This window comes from Leucoraja erinacea, chromosome 18 (genome assembly GCF_028641065.1).
Source record: "Leucoraja erinacea ecotype New England chromosome 18, Leri_hhj_1, whole genome shotgun sequence".
In the NCBI taxonomy this organism is placed as follows: domain Eukaryota; kingdom Metazoa; phylum Chordata; class Chondrichthyes; order Rajiformes; family Rajidae; genus Leucoraja; species Leucoraja erinaceus.
In genome coordinates this window covers 17353752-17378220 of record NC_073394.1, presented here as the reverse complement: position 1 = coordinate 17378220, position 24469 = coordinate 17353752, and the positions used below count along the sequence as shown (strand labels likewise).

The following is a 24469-nucleotide window of genomic DNA, read 5'->3' as shown; positions in this document are numbered from 1 at the left end:
AAGATAGACACAAAATGCTGGAGTAACTCAGCGGGACAGGCAGCATCTCTGGAGAGAAGAAATGGGTGACGTTTCGGGTTCAGACTGAGGAAGGTCTCGACCCAAAACGTCACCCACTCCTTGTCTCCAGAGATACTGCCTGTCCCGCTGAGTTACTCCAGCTTTTTGTGTCTATCTTTAGTTTAAACAAGCATCTGCAGTTCCTCCCTACATATTTATTTTATGACATATAGAACATAGAATAGTTCAACACAGGAACTGGTCCTTAAGCCCACAATGAATGTGACAAAAATGATGCCAAATTAAATTAATCCCTTCTGCCTGCACGTGATCCATCTCTATGCATATAAAACTCTGATCTTGGAGTGTGTGTGTGTGTGTGTGTGTGTGTGTGTGTGTGTGTGTGTGTGTGTGTGTGTGTGTGTGTGTGTGTGTGTGTGTGTGTGTGTGTGTGTGTGTGTGTGTGTGTGTGTGTGTGTGTGTGTGTGTGTGTGTGTGTGTGTGTGTGTGTGTGTGTGTGTGTGTGTGTGTTTATTTGTTTGTGTGTTGTCACATCTTCGCGAAAAAACGACGCGGTAACGGTAAAATCTTTACATATTCCAGTAAAGATTTTTCCCATGGAGTCCAAATTCGCCTTATCTGAAAATTTCAGGCTTTAATTCTCAACATTACTGAAAATGTTCAAAAATCTGAAAAAACGTAGAATTTAAAAACCACTGTCTTTCGCTGATGACGTAACAATGGGTCTGCTCCGTGCGGCCATCTTTCACGTTCTGCACCCCCTCCCCGGGTTATTCAAAAGACTCGGCTGGCTCGCTCAGCTCTTCGGCCAGTTCACTCGGCTCGGGTCTGGTCCTCGACTCGGCCCGGGCCTCCCCTCCCCCTCTCTCTCCCCCCCCCCCCCCCCCCCCCCCTCCCCCCCCCCCCTCTCTGCCCTTGTTGCCAAGGATAGCCTCGAGAGTCTTAATCAAACCTGGCCAATCAGCCCCCCCGTCTTTTTGCAACATCCGCTTATGTTCTGGTGGTACAGCTTGTTCTTAGAAACTCCCGCACCTCACGGATAACAACTGCATGAAGCATGTCCTTGGAGCCTGGGCACTCGGCCAACCCACCGCTCCTGAAACAACAAACTCTTCTGCACATCGCTAAAGGTCGTTGCCAGAAATCGAAAGACCAGAACTGTCTGAAAGTTCACTGACCCCACTACACAAGCTGGCCTGGTCACTCACCCCCTCCTCCGGCATGACACCACCCCCAGCATCAATACTCTACCATCACCCTCCACATCTGGGCCTGGGGAAGAAAAAACAAGAGGCACCCCCAGGGCCCATGGTGCACTGGCACCCCTGGAATCAAAAAGAGGATCGCCACCCGAAACAGCCTCGACCTCCACAGCACCCAGAGCACCCCCTCCACCAGCAACACCCAGAGGATCTCCACTTGCATATGTACTCTCCCCTGCTAACTCAGCCGGTGAGGCAGCACACCCCCCAGCACCTCCACTGGCTCTGATATGGAGCACAGACTGGAACAATAATGCCCTTGTACCTTCCCCCCTCGGGCTGACTCTGCTGAACCCCCGTCTCAGGGGGCACATTACCAGGGGAGCTTACCCCATCATCTGGCATGCCAGCACCCTCAGAAGGCCTCTCTCTGAGGGGACCTCCTCCGACCCCAGAGGTCACCCAGTCAGGAAGCTATCACTGCCCTTGTTGCCCCTCGGATAGCCCTGAGAGTCTTACATCAACCAGCCCAGAGGAGCCAACTCCTTTTTGTCAACGCCCGCACCTGGTCTGCTAAGACCCGCTGAAGATCCCTGAAATAGAGGCTCAACCTCCAACCCGGAAGACACTAGTTCGTGACCACCAACCACATCAGTGGTGGAAGGTTTCCAAAAAGGCATCCCCCTAGCTTTGTACCCACACCCTTGCTCTTCCTCGCCAGGCCCATGCCTACTTTTTACCCCGCTAACATGCGGCGGTACGGTGACCTCCATAAAGGAAGGGTCTTCTGCCTCCACACTACCCACAGCCACTTTACCACCCGCACGTTTTACCTTCCCTACCCCCGTCTGAACCACCTCAGCTCTTTGCTGGGCCCACGGCCCTCCAATCTGGTCCTCACTGGAAAAAACAAGATGCCCCCCAGGGTGGCTCTGGTCTAGGCAAGTGCCCACCCCTTGCGTTTGAATCGCTTGGAGGATCGCTTTTTTTCACCCGAAATCTGCTTCTCCCAATTCCCCCCCCCCCCACAGCACCCACCCTCCCCCTGCACATCGCCATCACCACCACCACAGGATCAGGGCCGGGGGGGGGGGGGGGGGGGGGGGGCCATCGCTGTCCCGGGTCCCCAAGGCAGAAAAAGCCTCCCCAGATGGGCTATCACTGCTGCCCCGGATCACCGATGCGGAGCTGGCAGCCCTAGCTGGGTCAGCAGTACCACCCCACGCCACTGAGGCATGACCTGTATGTGGGCCCCCCCCACTGAGATCCCCCTCTGCAACGATAGGGCCACATCCTCCCGGGTCTTTAGTATCATCTCAAACTTTCCCCTTTCGAGCTCAGAAGGGACAATAGCCCCCCCTCAAGAAGGTCATGCCCTTCGTAATTGCCCCCCTGTTCCACAGAGGCCCAGTTTGGACCGAGTCACCGAATCCTTCCCAATCCAAGTCAACATGAAGCTCATGCTCAAATGGCCTCGTACCCGTCGCTGATACCACTGCTGCGTAGCTCCGGTCCTATCGCCAGCCATCGCCATCCTGACAGTGGCACAAAACAGCTCCCGCCACCCCAGCAGCTCAGCTCCAAGTTAAGTCTCAGAGACAGTCACAGTCAAAAACAAGCAGCAGAGAGCAGAAACCTCCAGCTGAAGCAGGGAAAGTCCCCAAGTTCGTCCACAGCCGAGAGCAGCTTTTGGGAAGCTCCTTTACAGTCTTGCCGGAAGCAAAAGTACCTTTTTCACATTAAGCCAGGCAGCTGTGCTGTGCAAAATGACTTTAGGGCAGAGAATCGGTACTAAAATGACAAAGACACCAAAATCTTTCCTACCCTCGATCTCCAGGCACTCTTGGCAGTCCGCCAACGACATCTACACCCTCGCGAAAGCAGAAAAAACTCAGGAATTTCACACTTGTGGAGGAATCTATAAGCAAAGGAAAGTTTCAGCAGTCCAACGATAAGTCAAACTATGAAGTCCCTCTGCCTCTGTTCCTTCTCGATCGACAAAATCCTTGAAAGGCTGCTTCAAACCTTCTCAACTGCAGAGCTGAGAAAAAAGCACAACCTCTCTCTCTCTGCCTCTCCCCTTCTTCCCCTCTCTCTGCCTCTGCTCCCTCTCTCTCTGCCCTCTCTCTCTACTCCCCTCACCCTCCACCCCCTCCCACTCCCTCTCAAGACTCCCCTGCGAGTTGGGGGCTGTGCGCGAGTGGATAGGGAGAAGATGGGTAAAAGGAGCGAATTAATAATATTAATATAATATCTAGAGCGGTGGTTAGTGTGTGTGTGTGTGTGTGTGGGGGTGAGGACGGGGGCTGGGGGGGTTAGTGTGTTTGTGACGCCACAGGCAGCCCCCCCCCCCCCCCCCCCCCCCCCCACCCCCGCATCCACGCGTTGAGGATTACGGGACCTAACGGGTCTCACTTGGTGTAGTATCACTTAAATCCCTGGATATTTACCTGCCTATCTAAAAGCGTCTTAAATACCACTATCATGTCTTTTGCCACTTGACAATGTGTTCATGTACCACTCTCTGTACAAAAAGAATCTCACCTTGCACATCTCCTTTAAAATGCTCCTCTCATGTGCCTATGCCCTCTAGTCTTTAACATTTCCATCCTGGAAAAAGGTTTTAACTGTCTACATTATCTATGCCTCCCATAATCTTGTAAATATTTATAAGGTCATCCCTCAGCCTCCAACAATCCACAGAAAACAATTCAAATTTGTCCAACCTCTGCTTATAGCCAATACCCTCTAATTCAGGCACATTGTGGTAAACCTCTCTACTCCCACTCCGTGGCCTCCACGCCCTTCCTGTATCCAGTTAAAAAAAATTTCCAGGGTGGAAATGTCAAAGACAAGAGGGCATAGGCACATGAGAGGAGCATTTTAAAGGAGATGTGCAAGGTGAGATTCTTTTTGTACAGAGAGTGGTAAGATGGTGGCGCTGCCTTAGCAGCTGCGGCTCGCCTGCAGTCCGTCTGTTTTTTTTCTTTTTTGTGTTGTTCTTTTGTCCTGTTTTAGTTCATTTTTGGTTTATTGTGTATGTGTGTGGGTGGGGGGGAGAAAACATGTTTTTGGTCTCTTATTTCGGGGGGGATGCGACTTCTCTTGTCGTATCCCCCGTCTCCGTCTCCGCCTGCGCAAGGGCCTAATAGCGGAGCCGGCGGCCTCAGAGCTGGGGCAGCGGCAACCCGACCTCGGAGCGGGCAGCGGCAGTGACGACCCAACCTCGGAGCGGGCAGCGGCAGTGGCGACCCGAATTCAGAGCGGGCAGCAGCTGCGGCAGCAGCGACCCGACCTCGGAGTGGTCAGCGGCAGTGGCCACCAGACCTCGGAGCGGGCAGCGGCTGCAGCAGCGGCCACCAGACCTCGGAGCGGGCAGAGGCAGCGGCAGCAGCGATCCGACCTTGGAGGATCGGCCACGGGCCCGGTGGACGACATCGTCGGGAGCTCGCAGGTCCCAGGTTGGTGACCTGTTCTCCGGAGCTCCCGCGACAACAGCTGCGTCCTCTGGACTGGAGGGCCGCAGCTTCGGCGGCTTCGACCACCCCGGGCCGCGAGGTTGAACCGGCCCGTTCGCGGAGCTTGGATTCAGCCGCGGGACTGACATTACTTACCGTCACCTGGCGGGGTCACAACAACCGAAGCCTGGATCGCCTCGGCGCAGAGGGAGAATAAGAGGGGAACAGACAAAGACTTAAGACTTTTGCCTTCCATCACAGTGAGGAGTATTCAACTCACTGTGGTGGATGTTAGTTTGTGTTTTTTGTGTGTTTTTGTCATTTTTTAACTATATGTAGGACTGCAAGGCAACAATAAAGGCTACTTTGACTTTGACTTTGAAGGGCGACCAGAACTATGCACAATAACTGTACACTTTTTCCTTGCATGTGACCTCCCAAAGTGCAGCACCTCCTACTTACCTGCATTAAATATCATCTGCCGTCCATTTCTCTACCCACATCTGTAACAGATCTATATTCTGCTGTTTCTTTTGACTGCCTTCTTCACTGTCCAGGGCTACAACAATTGTTGTGTTGTGTACAAACCCACTAACCAACTCATCAACACTTTAGTATGGCATTTATTCACATATGAAACAACAGACATCCAAGCACACATCCCTTCCTTCCAGCACTAACCTCTACTATATGTAACTCCATTCTGAATCCAAATACCAAGTCACCGTGATTCCCGTACATCTTGATCTTGTACATCAGTCTTCTATGAGGGATCTTCTCGAATATCTCACTAAAGTCTATGTAGACAACAACCACTGGCCTAACCTCACCAAGCACCTTCACCATCTCCTTAACAATCTCAATCAATTCAACTCAATATAAATAGGTATTTTGAATTTTTCTAAGTGGGATGATTTTTTCAGCTGATGCTGATGTGAGAATTTGTCCTGTCAAATTACAGTTTCAAATGCCTTAAGATTTGTGAATGCTAAAAGGCTATTTATAGTTCATGATTGGAAGGAATGATTCCCTCCTCCTATATGTTATCCCCACCCTTGCTTCCCCTGTCTTTGAGATTAAGACCTTTATTTTTATCACTTGATAGTCAGGATTCTGTCTCTCTACCAGAAAGGTGTAAAGAGTATCTGTAAATGTCACACTTACAATTAAAGTCCACTCAACAATATTTTTCATTTTAAAGTTTATCACCAGAGATCATGAACTTGGCAAATTTCTAGAAGCAGAGCTGTAATGGAATTTTGGAGACAATAGGAATCAGTGCGTCGGTGGTATATAATTTGTTAAACAATTATTTATTTTCACTTCTTACTATGACATCTTGAATTTAATTGAAGAAATTAAAACCACAGGAAATATTATTAATATTATTAAAATAATTACTAAAGGACAAACTCATACGAAATAGAAATGTGGTTCCATGCTGAGTGTTTTTAGGGCACTGTTGGAAATGAAGAATATTTTAAGATCTTCAGTAACTCTAGACACTAGCTGTGTGAAATTAATCCTGCCTCCTTCGCAAACACTACTTCATTTTATTTTTGGGCCCAGGGGAGAATAAAGTGCTCCTTTGACTCCACAAATTCAGCTTCACAGGGTTGGTAGTCACTTTCTACCCGATGTTCACAGTCGGGGTAGGGTGACAGCGGGCTATGAAGCTAAAGTCGCTCAGGAATGCCAGCAAGGTCTTCAGTAAACCTCCTTATAATCCCACAAAACCATAAATTGGATCTCTGATCAGTTGAACATTTACAATTTTATTTGAAGATGTATCAACTTATTACCCTATGTTCCAATCTACTCCGGTGAATATTCATTTGGTAAAACACTTATTTTATAAACTATTTTTGCAAAAGTAACTCAAAATGTAAATGGTCTACTCTTTTTTCCAGGAAAGGCAGCAATTGGGGGAGGGGAGCTTTGTTATGTTTTTTTCTATATTGAACTCCAATGTATTTTTTATGGATAGTTGACATTTTTCTTCATTAATTTCTTTAATATATAATGACCTTCCCTCTAGAGCTCTATTACAAAATTGGTGCTTTGCTTATTTAGCTTTTCTTCTTTGAGATCTACCAGAGCAGAACTTGTAACTAAGCATCGTTAATGGCCGTTTCTGTATAACTTTAATGAAGGCATTACATTCACAGTGCAATCAAAGCTTCAGTCTACTAAAAATAGCATTACTCCAGGTTACCTGACCATAACTAGGATCATGCAAGCTGTTTTTTTTATTACAAGAGTGAATTAATAATTAGATGACTAATTTTTACTTGGTACCTGTAATTTTGATATAACTATATTTTCATTGTTTTCTTAGTAAAGTGTAGTAATTTAATTAATGGGTTGTAGCGGCACCTGCTGGTACTCACAGGTAGTCGACCCCTGCGGTCGGGTGCCTCGGACATGTGACTCTGGGGAGAGGTTGTGATTCGCGTGCTTTCTGGGCGATGCCCCTTCAGTCGCTCTGGACCACCGTTGTGGCTGGATCTATTTATTGGTTGTGTTGAGATACTTCGTCAGTTTACTTGTTTTGTTAATAAACCCGTTTGAACGATCGACTCTCGTCTCATCCGCAAAAGGGTACAGGAAAATATTTTACTTTCATGCATATCTGCCACTGCATTCCTCCCAAATTTTATATAATAATACAAGAAAATGTAATTGTTGTTCTTCATAACACTTCCACACGCTGAATAAAAATATCTCTATTAGAATGTACTGTCCAACTTGTTTTTGTATAACAACGCAAAAGAATGCCAAGAAGTATTCGGCAGTGTTGTACATAATCCCACCCATTGCCTACAACCAACCCCGACAGAGCCTTTGCTGCTGCAACTCCTTTGGGATCTCTCGTGCTGGTGACCTTTATTCCATTGCCTTTGGAGTAGGCTGCAAGTGACAATCGTGTCTCAACTGGCAGAACCTGTGGTCGTTTCCCTGGCTAGACACAAAATGCTAGAGTAACTCAGCGGGACAGGCAGCATCTCTGGAGAGAAAGAATGGGCAAGGTTTTGTGATGAGACCCTTCTTCAGACCTGAAACGTCACATGTTCCTTCTCTCCAGAGATGCTGCCTGCCCCACTGAGTTACTCCAGCCTTTTGCGTCTACCTTCAGTTTAAACCAGCATCTGCAGTTCCTTCCTACACATACATCCCTCCCCTGGCAATGCACTCTCTTACCCCAGGAAGTTACTCGTTCAGCACTACCAAATCCTCAAACTACATCAACCAAAAATCGAATATCACTGTACCTTAATTGGCACACTTAACAATAAAAGACCTTGGAACCTTTAAGAACAGCGGTTTTAGGCAGATGGAAACTCCACCTCATGTAGGTTCCACACTAATTTACAAATCTTCCTGACTTGGCAAGTATGTTGTTGATCTTTCAATGTCTAAACTCTGGAACTCCATTCCCATCAGAACTATGTAAATATCTTAACCAGGGGGAATACACTTGTTTAAAAAGATGCCTCACCACCACCTCCTTAGCCTGTTGGAGATGAGGAGTCAATATTGGTCTTGCTAACGATGCCCTCTTCCCAATAAAGAAAGAAAGGAAATATCAGGCTTGCATTCTAAAGCTACACAAAGCATCTCCATAACAAGAATGCACAAGTGTTTAGCCCTTGTCCCACTTAGGAAACCTGAACGGAAACCTCTGGAGGCTTTGCGCCCCACCCAAGGTTTCCCGGAGGTTTTTGTCAGTCTCCCTAATGGTCGAAAGTGGTTTCCGCTTCTTCTATGTTCCAGAGATTATTTAAAAAAACGTAAAAACCGGGCGCGACTAAAATTAGGTTGCCGTTTTTAAAATGCGATGCTAGTTGAAGGTGGTTGCCGGAAACCAACCAACCTCCGGCAACCACCTGCAACCTCCGGAAACCACCTGCAACCTCCGGCAACCTCCGGCAACCACCTGCAACCTCCGGCAACCACCTTCAACTAGCATCGCAACCAGCTTCGACTAAAAAATTACCGATTTTTAAAACGGCAACCCGCCCGGTTTTGAATTTTTTTTAATAATCGCCGGAACATAGAAGAAATTTTGTTTTTTTCATTATCATCAGTCAATCTGGCATTTGAATGTTTCCAAAGTTGATTAAAGCCCTCTCCTCACTTCTCCCCGCTTCCATTCATTGCAGACATGGGCCATTTTGGTTCATCATAACAGTGGCTTAAGGAGTTGTTGTTGTTGTAGATTGTCTGCTTGCATCAATCCAAAAAAGGCCCGTCTTTCAAAGGCAGCCAAAATTGATTGGATGTTTTCAAGCATCAAGTTTTGCACACTAGTTAAGTCCAAGTGGATCCTAAATTATCAAATTATTCAAATCTGTTCAGATACACTGATATTAAGACTTCAGTTTGCCTGGCAATCATAAAATGCTGTTTAAAGGAAGCTTTGATAGTTTTCTTCTTTGAATTTCGCTGTACCTGATTTTTGGCATAGCAAAGCCGATTTCAGCAATTGTCAAAAAAGATAGGCACAAAAAGCTGAAGTAATTCAGCAGGACAGGCAGCATCTCTGGAGAGAATGAATGTGTGACATTTTGGATTGAGACCAAAGGTCTTGAATAAAAAGGTCACCCATTCCTTCTCTCCAAAGATGCTGCCTGTCTCACTGAGTTACTCCAGCTTTTTGTGTCTATCTTCGGTTTAAACCAGCATCTGCAGTTCCTTCCTACATATAGCGATTGTCAAAGGTATTAAAGTATTAAATTACTCAATAAATGGATAGTTTTTTGTAACATTTCATATAAAGGTGTAAATCACTGAGATGTCGGTGGTTCCATATCTGATTTGAACAATATGATTTTCTAATCTTTCATGCAGTACCGACGACAGAGGAGATGTCAAGCTTAACTCCCGAGTCTTCCCCAGAGTAAGTAACTACCTCTTCTCTTTCATCCACTGCTTATACTAGCATATCTTTGTCCACTTTGGGATGATATAGATCACTATAGAATGTCAAGAATTTTTTTTGTGACCTTCCTTCCCCTCATTAAAAATTGTTGTGCTTCATATAATCCTGCTAAGCTATTTTCAGTTGGTTGCCTGGATAGATCGCAGTGTTTTTTCAAGTGTCGCAACATTTTTTTTTGCCACTGGATTTTGAAATGTTCAAAATCTTTTGGCGACACTGATATGACGCCGGCAGTCGCCGAAAACAATCGCAGTGGGTCAGGCCCTATCATTTACTTTTCTTTATTTACTGCCTTGTTATTTTGCAATCATCTTAAACCGATATCTTCAGGCTATTGAACCTTTGATACAGGAAATCGATTTTCAATAATTTACTCAATGAAAAATCATGTTTTATCAAATCTCCCTTTATCCTTCTCTATATCTAATCCATATATTTTATCCTTTGTACCATTTAGAAAAATCTGTCCAGCCACTCTGAAGTCATGTTAATCAAGTCAAGTTGAGTTTATTGCCATATACACAAGCATGGAGGCATAGGTACAATGAAACTATTCCTTGCAGCAGTATCACAGGCACACATACTTAGACAAACACACAACACCAAACCATTTCTAAAAAAATGTTTTTATATGTCCACGTTAAAAAGATTCCACAATGGCAAGAGATGTGTTCTGTTGCTGAGGCAGGTTTGTTCAAGAACCTGGTAGTCATAGATATATAGCTTTCGTGAACATGGTGATATGGGACCTTGGGCTTCTGTAGCTCCTGGCTGATAGTAGCAGTGAGAAGAGGACATGGCGCAGATATTGGGGATCCTTAATGATAATTTCCATCTTCTAGAGGTAGCACCGCAAATAGATGCTTTCAATGGAGCAGACGTCTGAGGCCATGATGAATCAGGCGGAGTCCTTTGGAAAGTGTGGTGTCCAGAACTGAATACAGTATTCCAGTCAAGGCTTACCCATTACTTCATAAGTGTGTCACAATGTTTTGCTTTCATAAACTATATAAACCCAAAGATCACATTCTCAACCTGTCCTGCCACCTTAACCTTTCTGGTGCTATCGTTTTAAAAAAAATGATAGTGTTTAGAATTGGTTCTCCTCAATCACCTTGCTAGAATCATTCACTCCATGCATCTGTGTTAAAGTTCGATTGCTATGTTCTAATGTATGGCCTTTAATATAGTAAATCTTTCCAGGTATTTCAAAACAAAGTTCTGTCTGAACAACTTCAGTTTATATGCATCTGCAAATTTTATGCCTTGTTATCCTACAATTCTTCACCAAGGGAGAAATGAGTCCATCTAACCCCTAAATCCCTTTCAAAATCCTGTGAGCTTTATGGCTCTGTCCCACGGTACGAGTTCATTCCAAGAGCTCTACCCTGATTCGAACTCGGAGATTTACGGGAATGGCCGCTTGTCTGTACTCGGGGCTCTCGTGGACATTTTTCAACATGTTGAAAAATCTTCACGAGTCTTCCCGATCTTACCTGCCTTTAGCGAGTCTTCCCGAGTACCTGCCGTTAGCGTTACGAGCCGCTAAGAGACATCCCCAAGCTTCGACGTACCCGCTACGTTCATTCTCTGTGCTTACCACGAGTTTGATTTTTTTTAAACTCGGGAGAGCTCTTGGAATGAACTCGTACCGTGTGACAGGGCCATAATTCAAGTTACCACTTGCAGGTCGCGCAACACACAACAGGCAATCTACTTCATACAACCTCTCCTAATCTAACCTTTGTAGTGCTGGTGATATTTTAAAGAGCGGCACTGCGTCTGAACCAGCACTATTATTTTCCTTTTGATTTTGTGCCCTTCACTGGACCCATTGGTGTGAACAATCCAGGGATACTACAGCTGTAGCACACCTACTTACTCTTTGTGTTCAAGACATCGTGTTCCATTAGTCTCCATGATTAGTTTTCGCTAACTGACGATAGGTCCATGTACACAGAGCCTGATATAACTAGATTTTCACCGAGCTCAGTGAATAGCGTTTGAATCTGTAACACTGACGCCCAATTTTTTTTGGCCACGGATGACAAATTTTATGGTATTTCCAGTATAATAAGCCTATAGAAAAATGGCTAAACACTAAAAATGTTTATATCATTAATTGGTTTTCCTCAGGATGCCAAAGTTCAAGTCAATTTTGTAATTTTCTTGCTGTGAGAGACAAATGTTACTATGTACTAATTGAAACTCCGGCATTATTTAATTAATTCCCAAGATAACATAACCTTTTCATACATTCAGCAATTAATTAAATTTCGGAGATAAAAATGCAACTTTAGTTCTTTCTGGTCCACTGCAGCTTTACACTGACAGTACTAGTTAATGTTGCATTATTAATTTTCATTATCGCTCAATTCACTTTATAAATGAAAGAGGACGAGAAAGGCAATGTAATATCTGATTCTTTAATATATGCAGGCAGTATTGGAAATGCCCAGTCTGTCAAGTAACATCTGAGGAAAGAGAAACAATTGTAAAATTACTGCTGTTCAAAATATATAAAAACTGAAACATTAACAGTTTTGCCTGCCTGCAAATGTTTTGTTTAATTTCTGATTTCCACTGTAATTTGCTTTTTTCCTGTGACTTTTTCTCAGCTTAATTTGTATTATGTTTTTTTTTTAATTTTTTGACTTGAGTTTCATCTCTTATGTACCGGAGCAGGACAAAATCAGGAATGTATTGGCATTTTTAACTTGTTCAATTCTGGTCAACTGATGGCTGCCTAGATAGGAAGACTACTCGGAGAAATCCACAACTGTCTGGTTGGAGAAAGAAAGAGAGATTTTGGTAGATAGACACAATATACTGGAGTATCTCAGTGGGTCAGGCAGCATCTCTGGAGAAAAGGAATCGGAGACGTTTCTAGTCGAGACCCTTCTTCAGACTGAGAGTCAGGGGAAAGGGAAATTAAAGGTATGAAAAGGTACAGAACATGTAACCCTTGCATTCCCTCTCTCTCCACATCTCCCTCACCCTAGACGTCCTACTAGTTTCACTGTTCGTATCTCTTCATTATCATCTCCTCCACAACCAACAATGGGCCATTGTGGGCTCTCCTGCTGTCGTTGCCGGCTCTGATTTATTCGGTACCTTTTCACCCTTCCAATTTCCCTCTCCCATAATTCTCAGTCTGAAGAAGAGTCTCGGCCCGAAACATCACCTATTCTTTTTCTCCAGAGGTGCTGCCTGATCTGCTGAGTTACTTCAGCATTTTGTATCTATCTACCAAAATGTGTTTCTCTTCGGTGTAAACTAGCATCTGCAGTTCCTCCCTACACGTCATTATTTTGCTGTTCATTCATGTACAGCTTCATTAAATGCCTCTCTGAAACAGACTTCACCATCCTCAGTGGTCCCCAATATACTTTTTCTCACCTCAAAATCTAGGAAAGGAGTAACATGAATCTCAAAACACCATACCTGGAACGAGACCAAGCGGAGGCTTGGCGATCCTTTCGCCGAACACCTCCGCTCGGTCCGCAATAACCAACCTGACCTCCCAGTGGCTCAGCACTTCAACTCCCCCTCCCATTCCGCATCCGACCTCTCTGTCCTGGGTCTCCTCCATGGCCAGAGCGAGCAACACCGGAAATTGGAGGAACAGCGCCTCATATTCTGCTTGGGGAGTCTGCATCCTGGGGGCATGAACATTGAATTCTCCCAATTTTGTTAGCCCTTGCTGTTTCCTCCCCTTCCTCAGCCCTCAGGCTGTCTCCTCCCATCCCACAGCCCTCGGGCTCCTCCTTTTTCCTTTCTTCTCCCCGCCCCACCCCCCATCAGTCTGAAGAAGGGTTTTGGCCCGAAACGTTGCCTATTTCCTTCGCTCCTTAGATGCTGTTACACCCGCTGAGTTTCTCCAGCATTTTTGTGTACCTGAAACAAATATTATTTATTTGGTAAATTCCCTGCACATGGTACTCACTTTGTACATCAGCCAATAGATTTTCATCATTATGATCACTGCTTCCCACTTTCTGTTCAATTCAACACCTTGGTTGATAATCTAATCTCATTCTGGCTCATTTTGATTTTCACTATTTTCTGACATTTAAATAAGCAGTCTGATTTTCCCTTCCAATACAGAGCTGACATTTGCCCCTCATACCTTTTTGCCATCCAAGAACCACTGGATCTTCATATTTCTTTGTGAAGAATTACTTGGAATACACCTAAACTGTCTCATCATTAAAGGTTTCCTGTCATTTCCAATTGCTAGTCCTTGACTCCAAATTTCCTGGGACAGATCTCCTCAATTGTTTGAAATCAGCCTGCAGCAATGCATTTTCATTCTAGATTTTCCTTGTCATTGTTCAGAACTGATCTAAATCGTTCAAACTGACAATTATTTCCAATTTGCTCACCCATTCGCACCTTCTCCACATCACCAATTTTGAAGTTAACTCTACACTTTTTTTTTGTTATTCTCAGTAATGTAAATCTAGCTAACACAATTAGCATGGTAGACAAAACTGCTGGAGAAACTCAGTGGGTGAGACAGCTTCTACGAGCGAAGGAAATAGGCGATGTTTCAGGTCGAGACCCGAAACGTCGCCTATTTCCTTCGCTCCATAGATGCTGCCTCACCCACTGAGTTTCTCCAGCATTTTTGTCTACCTTTAATTTTCCAGCATCTGCAGTTCCATCTTAAACAGAATTAGCATTGTTCCTATGAGAAATATCCATGTGACTGGACTAATTACTGCTTTCATGCCACTTTTAGAATTTCAACAGACAACAATCTATTTGCTTAAAAAGGGTCTTGACCCGAAACATCACCCATTCCATCTCTCCAGAGATGCTGCCCGTCCCGCTGAGTTACTCCAGCTTTTTGTGACATTTATTTGCTTATGAGAATCATCAAGAGAATAAAATAATATTTATTTCAATTTAGGGCAGATGATGAACTAATTAACTGCTTCTTATTTCGAAATTATTTCATATTTCCATCTTTTTGACCATTGTGGACATTTGCCTTTCATCAAACCTTTCAGTTTACCAAAAGGAGAGATCAAAGGGGTTAGTTAAGTAGATGACCTGCCACGTAGTCACGAGATAATGATGTGCTTTAATGAAACCGTTCAGTGTAATTCTATTCAAACTTGCATTCCGGATGTTAATCAGTCCAACTTGATTGATGCACAGCATATGAATATTTTAAGATTATTTTCTCCTTTACTAATGTGGAGTTGCAGCTCCCAAAAGTGCAGTAATGATTTTGTGAGTTGTGCAGTTTGTACGCAGTTCATAATTTCAATTCCAAGAGTAACTTTACTTCTTATCGATAAATAACAATTAAAACACAAAGTACTTGTGCTATAACTCCAGGAGAAGCACTCAAGTGAGAAATCCAAGCACAAAACCAAAGAATGAACTAACTAAATACACCAACTTACAATAATTGACTCCATATGCAAAAAAAATCCTGTAGATACAAGTATACAGTGGTGCAGTGGTAGAGTTGCTGCCTTACAGCAGCAGAGGCCCGGGTTCGATCCCAACTACGGGTGCTGTCTGTTCCGAGTTTGTACGTTCTCCGGGTGCCCCGGCACAACATTCCAAAGACGTACAGGTCTGTAGGTTAATTGGCTTGGTATAATCGTAAAATTTCCCTCGTGTGTGTAGGATAGTGTTAGTGTGCGAGGTAATGGCTGGTCGGCATGGACTTGATGGGCTGAAGGGCCTGTTTCTGTGCTGTATCTCTAAACCAAACTAAACTAAAGTATAATATTGGGGTTATCAAGTGGGCACCTCCCTTCATTGATGTTTCGTTGAGTTAGGCCCACGACACCACGGGAAGGCTCAACAGTTGGTTCTGACATCCCAGAACAACCCCCCCTCAATACCTGCTCTCATCACCTACGCTTCCAGTATCTACTAAATAAAAGAAGCTGCAGGCAATTAGCTCACTCTAACAAATGCTAAACACCTGCATCCTATCTTCCACTAATCCTAGCCCATCAATAAGCTTGTAACACCACAAACATCACCCTTGCATAAGACCGGGATACACTCGCACAGACTACAATTACAAAGAAATACACATACTGCATGTCATACGTTTCCTTTCTTGCCCCCGACTGACACTATTTTTTCTTGACCAAACCCACCTACTGCCATGCTCTGCTGCCTCTGACATTTGCTTTACAGCCTGAAGCAAATTGTGTCCGTGAATTCCCAGTTCTCCAAATAGCGATGTGGTTGATCTCGCTATGAATCCATTACAACCCATCCTCGCTGTTCAACCTCTGCTGTCAACTCTACATATCTAAGCCTTTGCCTTTCATAAGCCTCATCCACGAAGTTCTCCCAAGTGAACTTCTATAAAATACACTATCCGCTGACTAACTGACCATAACACGATATCAGGCCTCAAACTAGTATTAATTATTTCCAGCGGAACAAGCTTTCCTCCTAAATCTACCCGCATCTCCCAATCATTGGCTGCCAGTAACTGGCCTGTCTCATACCTATCTGCAAACTTCCCTCCTCTACCTATCTCTCCCTCACGGACAAAATGAATCACTGCACTCCCAGTCTTGATGCCTATTGAATTCACCTGTACTCTCCTCCTCTCAATTGCTGCAGCTATGCACTTCAATACCTTGGTATGCCGCCAAGTATACCAACCCTGAGAAAAACTAGTCCTACATTCTGACAAAATATGCTTCAACATTGCCACCTCTGAACACAAGGGACACTCCGGGTCCCCACCTACCCATTGTTTGAGGTTCAGAGGTGATGGCAGCACATCATAAATAGCCCATATAAGGAAACTTACATGACCCACCTCCATACACCACAAGTCTCTCCAGCTAAACCTCTTTTCTACACTTTCCCAGTTCAATCACTGTCTCTGTTTAACATGAGCTACTGCCCTTACACATCTCACTGCTTCCTCCTGATGCCATACCTACTTTACAACCAATTTCCTCCTCTCTGTTGGACCTGCCTTACTCCACACTGCTTTACCTGAGCTGAGCCCTAAGCCTCCTTTCCCTTGCTGCACCCGACCAACAATATCTGTCTGCCTCAGAGCTGCTTGTGCTTCTTCTACTGCCTGCTTTGAGTTCCACTTCCTCCCTCTACTTACACTTGGCACCAGATTACTAACTAAGGTATGCTTACTCCCTGATAATTGCATCTCGAACCTCGCCTTAGCATAATTAAACTCCTCTGTTACGCTAGACAAAGGTAAATGGAGAATACCTTTCCCATATAAAGCCACATTAGTAAGACACTGTGGAACTCCTAACCATTACCTAATATATGAACTAACCAATCTCTTTAAGCTTTCCACCTTGGAAATTGGCACCTCATATACTGTCAACAGCCACATCAACATAGGGAATAACCCAAACTGTAAACATCACAACCTCAACTTGCCTGGAAGCCCTGACTTCTCTACCCTTTCTAACCTGTCAGTAATGTCCTTTCTAAGTTGCTGAACCTGTTTGGTGTCATCCAACTTCCTATTATACCACCAACCCAAACTTTTAACTGGTTTCTCCATTATAGACGGTATTTCTTCTTCATCTATACAGAACCTTTTCTCTACTACCCTTCCTCTTGCCAAATAAATACTCCTTGACTTACTGGGCTTAATCTTCAATCTAGCCCATTTAAGATTATCATTTAACTTCTCTAACAACCTTCTTGTCCAAACTGCTGTTGTGGTCACCAAGGTCATATCATCCATGTAGGCCCTGATTGGAAGGAGGCGCAGTCCGTCCTGCCATCTCTCCTCGCCGACGGCCCACCGTGATGTTCTAATCACTCACTCCTTTGCCATTGTAAACGCTAATGGGGAAATGGTACACCCTGCCATAATGCCCATCTCTAGTCTCTGCCATGCTGTCGTAAAGCCGTAAAACACATTCGAACATCTTGGAAATATGCTTTCACTAAATTTACTATTTGGAACTCTAAAGAAATTAGGGTTATAATGGAGAGTCGTTCAGTCCCTATTTTGTTATTTCGTGAACAGAAGTATATTTTTCACAGGGGAATTACACGACAAGAATGTCAGTGTAGGTGGCCTCCCAAGTTTACTCACTATGTGTTTCACACATTGGCACAGATGCCACTGTGGTTGCATTGCAAGGGACACCAACGATATTCATTACCCAAAGCAACAGCCGCGGTGCCCTTTTAATCAGCATTCTGGCTGCAGCTCGAGCAGTAACAAGCTGGAACATTATAACAGAAAAAGATGAGGCAACATAATAGTCCACTTTTTAATTTACTGCAACGAGTCCACAGTCAATTTTGGGATTCAGTGAGCCTTGCAGTACAATCAGCTTTGTTAATTGAGCATTATAAGCAGCATGTTTATTACTATGCAGCAGTCATAATACTATATTGATGGGTCTTTAACTTCGGTATGTGCAACTGTTTTCATGACTATCATCAACATTCTTGAAAAATTTAAAGATATTCACAAAATACTCATTAACATAATATACCCTAGTGCAGTTTTTAACAGATTTTATATCAGGGCATTGTATCTATTTAACAAGGTGAAGTAGTTTTGGGGGAATTACTGATGTTTCTCCAATCGTCCATTTCTAACCTTTCCAAAAACATTGGTTGCAATCACAAGATTGGGAACCCGTTTTGTCTTGACTCATTATCAATTATTTGCCCATGCATTCTTGGCTGAAATGATTTATCTTAGGTTCCCGTTTTAACATTTCAATATTAGGTTCATTTCTACTATTCCAGAAAAGTACCTGTATTTCAGACTTGTATTCAAAGTTCTCAATACTGGATAAAGTCCAAATGTTAAAATCTGGATGCAGCTTTTACTCTTAACTCAAATGAACATTACAAATATAGCTAAAACATGCAAATGCCACAGGTGGTGAAACCAGCCAAATGATTTGGATGTATTCATTTTCCTCCTTACCCTCCATTTATTTTTCTGTCTTACTTTCTTTTTGCATCTCCATTTGTCTTTAGCATTCATCTGACTCTACTCATTTCACTCTCCAGCAAGAGGCAAGAGAGACCTATTTGAGCAAAGTTACCACAATTTTTTTTAAAAAGCAGTAAAAACTGAAGTAAAACTAATGATGTTACTGAAGATATTTTACTATTAGAGGGAGAGTCATAGAGAATCGTACAGTGTGGAAACAGGCCCTTCGGCCCAACTTGCCCATGCTGACCAACTACACTAGTCCCACCTGCATGAATTTGGACCTTATCCTTCTAAATCTATGTTATCCATGTACCTGTCTAAATGTTTCTTGAACATTGTGACAGTACCTGCCTCAGCTACTTCCTTTGGCAGCTCGTTCCATATACCTACCATCTTTTGTGTGAACAAAAAGTTGCCCATCAGGTTCCAATTAAATCTTTCCATCCTCACCTTAAACCTCTGGTTCTCAATTCTCCTATTCCCCTCAAGATCTTAAACACCTCTGTAAAATCACCCCTCATCTTCCTGCACTCCAAGGAATAAAATCCTAGCCTGCTCAACCTCTCCCTATAGTTCAGGCCCTCGAGTTCTGGCAACATCCTCGTAAGTCTTTTCTGCCATTCATTGCATTTTATATGGATGCTTTGATGCGCTGACTCGTACAAGGTACATCTCACAGGATTTACTAATATATAAATCCTGTTACTCTTACCCAAAAAAGTTCCTCCTATACATCTCCATAATTTTACCTAAGATCATCTGGAGACAGCCACATGTTGACTGATCTAACTCATTGTTTTTCTCTGGATGAGGAACTGGCCTATGCTTGTGATGTAGTTAGAGGATGTCATTTGACTCCAAAATTGATGTCTTAAACTGTGGTTAGCATAGGTGGAAGTCATGCAATGTGGACCTCCTTTGTGTATATATATTTTGGAGGATATTACATTCTTCTCATTTATCTTCTCTGGTCCTAATTTTGTGCATGGTCTAAAGTCAATACAAAGCTAATGTTAATTTGTCGTTTGAGAGGAAGCTGACAATGTTTTAACTTGAATTAACTTGCTCGCTGGATAATGGAGAAATGGGGCAATAACACTCCAGACCTCAGAATTCCCGTCACAGAGGAGCAGCATGTACCACTCCTGGGTATTCAGTTGCACTGTCTGGCATTCTCTACTTGTTCCCTCCTCCTTCTTCCCTGCCACCACACCCCCCTCTCCCAGCCTCCAGTCCTCGATAGTACCATTTTCGCACATATCCTTCAGGGGTTAGTAATCTGTAAGTTGATTGAAAATGTCTGGAGCACACCAAGATGGGTCAGAATTTTGAATATTAATAAGAGTCCTGTAAAGAATGTCATATTGTGTTTTATTGATATAAATGTCAATTTACCATAATAATTATCTTCTCAGGCAGTTACTTAGCATAGTGGCTTTAATTTGACATTTACAATAGACACTCATTGCTGTTGTATAAGAAAGAATAAAAAGTAATTCAGGTGTCAGGCATCACCTGTGAAGTTGAAAATGTATTTGTTTGGGTAACGGTGCCTTTAAGCTGGTGTCATTAGCACACAGAATGTGACATTCAGAATGTAGTGTTGAGATAAGTATGGTGTATGATTTAGCAATGTTGGTTAAGATTTGCTGAGTGGCATGCAAAGTGCCGGTGACTGTCAGCTGACTATCAAACAATGAGTCAGAGGTTTCTGCCCATTGTTGGTCTATGAGCAGTTAAGCAAAAAATCATAAACCCACTTATTCTCTTAAATTTCCATATTTCCAGCCAGTTTCTCACTTGTAATGGAGCACAACTTTATTTGTTGCAATGGCATTATTTAAACTATTTGAAAATTATAAAATAAAATTATTTTAATCCTTTGTAATGATGAGTTTGGATTAATTAGAACCTTCGTAAAAACATAAAATATTGGAAACACCTTAGGTCAGAGAGATTCTGTGGAAAGGGAAACGGAGTTGACGTTTTAGGCTGAAGTTGTCACAGTCATTGGGTCAGTGGGGACAATTAGAGAAAATGAAAATGAACAAAATGTATGAAATGAGGGAGTTTCGAGAGTGAGAATACAAAGGAATGTAAATATTGTAGAGCTGTCGTGCATCATCGAAATTCAGGCTAAATGAGAGAGAAAATGTGAACCAATGTCACAGATGAATGACAGTGCAGAAATGGATGGAAGAGAAGTCTTTCTCTGTGTATTTCTTCTCTTCATAAATGCACGCAAGACAAGCCTTTGGGATTGCAGAGTCCTCATGTAAGTGAGACTGATGGATTTTAAAAGAGCATAGGACCTAGCTCCAGAGTGTTTTAATGGAGTGTAGAAAAGGAGCCCTGGTGAATTTAAAGGGAGCATTGAATCTGGATCCCAGTGAGTTTAAAGGGGAATAGACAATAAGGTTTCCAATCTCTTTTCTGTGCGTTGTCACCATTGGATATCCGGCCCACTACAGTGGTGTCATCTGCAAACTTGTACATTGAGTTGGATTGGTATTTGGCTACACATTTGTGATTGTATAAGGAGTTGAGAATAATTCTAGAGAATGATTTGTCATCTATCCTCACTGATTGTGGGGGCTGTTGGTCAGGAAGTCGAAGATATAGTTGCAGAGAGGATTGCTGACTTCCAAGTTCCATGAGTGTGGAGATGAGCTTGGTTGGAATAAAGGCATTGGAAGAATGGTTTGTAAATGTAAACTAATTCCATATTGTTGCAAACTGAGCTTTTGTAGGAGCCATTTATGCTTAAGTTAGTTACAGTTAGTATATTATAGTATTTTGTCTTGATATTTCTAGCTGTATCGTTTTGAATGCTTGGGGGTGGGATTTTCATACGTAGATGGGCGCGACTTACATTGAACAAAGCGATATGAGAGGGTGTGATCGGGGAAGACGAGAGCTGGCTCGCGAAGAGAAGACACAGGTTTTACCAGTTCAGTTCGGATAGTAAGAATGGATAGTTCAGATTGTAAGAATGGAAAGCTACAATTTGTATAAGACACTTCTTTGCATTTACAATCACTTAAATTTCAATGAAACTGGAAATAACGACTGGAAGATTAGTTTTTATAATCCTACTGAGTAAGATCGATCCACTCCTCCTTGCCAGTGTAGTAATGGCAATTAAAAGTTGGACCTTGAAAAGTTAAGAAATTTCCATTATAACTTGTTTTTTCCTCAAATCACATGGTGCTGTTGACTCACTCCACAAAAGACTGGATCACATGAAGCTATTGACAAAGTTGTCCTTTAGCTGCCCAGTTGTATTTGATATTTCTGCAGTCTTTATCGTATTGTGGCCTTGAAGCTGTATTTTATGGACATTCAATATTTCAATATTCCTTATGGCTTTACAAGAGAACAAACTTCAAAGTTTCCCTGGTTCCATGGGGAATTTTTTTTGATACCATGATAATTATGGCAAATTCTGATCTGAATCATTAGCAAGAATATTGAAGAATTGTTCTAAACTGACAGCTCTTCCTTTTCTGGTCCAGTAACTTACTGAGCCATCAGATATATTGATTTTTCGTGTTAACCCTTTCGGTGAAACATGCACCACTGGTAGATCAACTGAAATAATGAATGACGGTGAATGCTTCAGAAACCTGGGATAAAAATATTTGCTTCTTCTTAGACTTGCCAAAAAATCATGGTTTGGTAACTTCATCAACCTGGACAAAGAGGAACAGATATTTGTGGTGATCAAGGACAAGCCATTGAGTTCCATTAAGGCCGACATTGTCCATGCATTTCTCTCAGTAAGTATCAATTCATGTTGAATATATAAGGGGAATTCTTTGACTTTTTTTAAATTATTACAACCAGTGAAATGGATGTTATCTTGATGAAGTTGGGTATTTAAAATATATATATATTTTTAATAAATGCCGTATGGCCAAAATTTGAGAAAGTATAGATACATGATGTTCAACTACTGATGCTAGATTACCATATGTGACCAATTATTTTCTAAAAACAAACCATATTTACCTCTCATCTGCAATCTGACTTAAGGATGATATTTATTTTCATATATGATGGTGGCAACCCTTCAAAAAGCTACTGAAGTCCAGCTGATCAAGTTAATTCTCCATAGCTGTTAGATTTTGGCTGAAAAACAATGAAGCCAGTAATATATTTCCAAGTCATGATAGTCTGTGACAAAGAGGAACTGGGAGGTGTAGCTCTTGGCATTGACATATCACTGCTTATTTATCTGCAGGATGGGCCATGTAAAAGGTGAGTGTTTCCCAAGAGCTTCTCTCCATTGCTCCACTAATTTGCCAAAGGTGGGCATGTGCTTCTCCAAGTCGGGTACTTATCTGTTCACAATAGAACAGATATTTCAGACTAGAGTCTATATTGCATCTATTTGACGTTTCACCAAAAGTGCAAAGTGTACACAAAGCTCTTGTTACGATGGACAAAAGTTGGACAGTTTTGCCATCTCCATGGAAGATTTAGAAATCACAGAACACTCCATACTCCTGTATGGATCAGAGACAAGGATAACTTACAAAAGACATTTCCAAGAACTCGTGAAATACTACCAACACCATCTCCACTAAATCCTCCAACATCAAGATCACTCCCCTCTTCCAGGGTAATAGTTGCAGTTTTGAGGCTCTGATCATGCTCTACCAGCTGCGTTAGGTGATGGCAGGGTGTGGGTGAGACATGGAAACATAGAAACATAGAAAATAGGCGCAGGAGTAGGCCATTCGGCCCTTCGAGCCTGCACGGCCATTCAATATGATCATGGCTGATCATCCAACTCAGTATCCTGTACCTGCCTTCCCTCCATACCCCCTGATCCCTTTAGCCACAAGGGCCACATCTAACTCCCTCTTAAATATAGCCAATGAACTGGCCTCAACTACCTTCTGTGGCAGAGAGTTCCAGAGATTCACCACACTCTGTGTGAAAAATGTTTTTCTCATCTCGGTCCTAAAGGATTTCCCCTTTATCCTTAAACTGTGACCCCTTGTCCTGGACTTCCCCAACATTGGGAACAATCTTCCTGCATCTAGCCTGTCCAACCCCTTAAGAATTTTGTAAGTTTCTATAAGATTCCCCCCTCAATCTTCTAAATTCTAGCGAGTACAAGCCGAGTCTATCCAGTCTTTCTTCATATGAAAGTCCTGACATCCCAGGAATCAGTCTGGTGAACCTTCTCTGTACTCCCTCCATGGCAAGAATGTCTTTCCTCAGATTTGGAGACCAAAACTGTACACATTACTCCAGGTGTGGTCTCACCAATACCCTGTACAACTGCAGTAGAACCTACCTGCTCCCATTGTTTGCATGTCTGGCAGCCGACACCTGAAACAGGCTTTCTCCAAGTCACTGTTTCATGGTCATCATTGACCCTAGCCAACACAGATTGATAGAAAAGCATCCAGAAAGACACCAACCTCTTTGTTTATCGATTAGAAGCACATGGAGGCCATGTATAGGCAATGGAGTCGTCCTTCTGCTCGAGCTCCACTTGTCCTACATTTAACACAATCTGTCCTTCGTGCATCTTGGCCTCAGGAAACACAGAATGTCAAGAGACTGCTTGAAGAGGAGAAGAAGAAGAAGAAAGAAAGAAGAATGCATGAAATAACACAGCAGCATGTGTGTGTGAGAGAGTTAGGGCATGTGCATCAGCAGAACTGCACTTGCATCATTTGCATTAACAGACCACTTGGACAATGCAGGTTCCTCTCCAACCTTCTCCAACCTTCAGCCGTTTTGGGGCTTTGGGAGTACCAGCCTGGGCCTGCGTCTGGTCCTCCCAAAGGAAAATTGAGTCATCAAGTGTCTCTTTTATCATAGGGAGCAGCAAATGTTACAAATAAAAGGTGGCCAGTAAGTGTTGGGAAGAGTGCAAGCCAGTTAA

The 24469-nt window shown here is 43.1% G+C and overlaps 1 protein-coding gene across 10 annotated transcripts in view; it reads left to right on the top strand.

Moving 5' to 3' along the window:
• Window positions 1-24469, top strand: part of LOC129705702 (serine/threonine-protein kinase BRSK2) — a 702405-nt gene that overhangs the window by 622653 nt on the left and 55283 nt on the right. For all 10 annotated transcript variants that reach the window (XM_055649416.1, XM_055649414.1, XM_055649422.1 and 7 more), the window contains 2 exons: window positions 9533-9581; window positions 22220-22343. In XM_055649416.1, the coding sequence (XP_055505391.1) occupies window positions 9533-9581; window positions 22220-22343 (173 nt within the window). The remainder of the gene's footprint in view (window positions 1-9532; window positions 9582-22219; window positions 22344-24469) is intronic.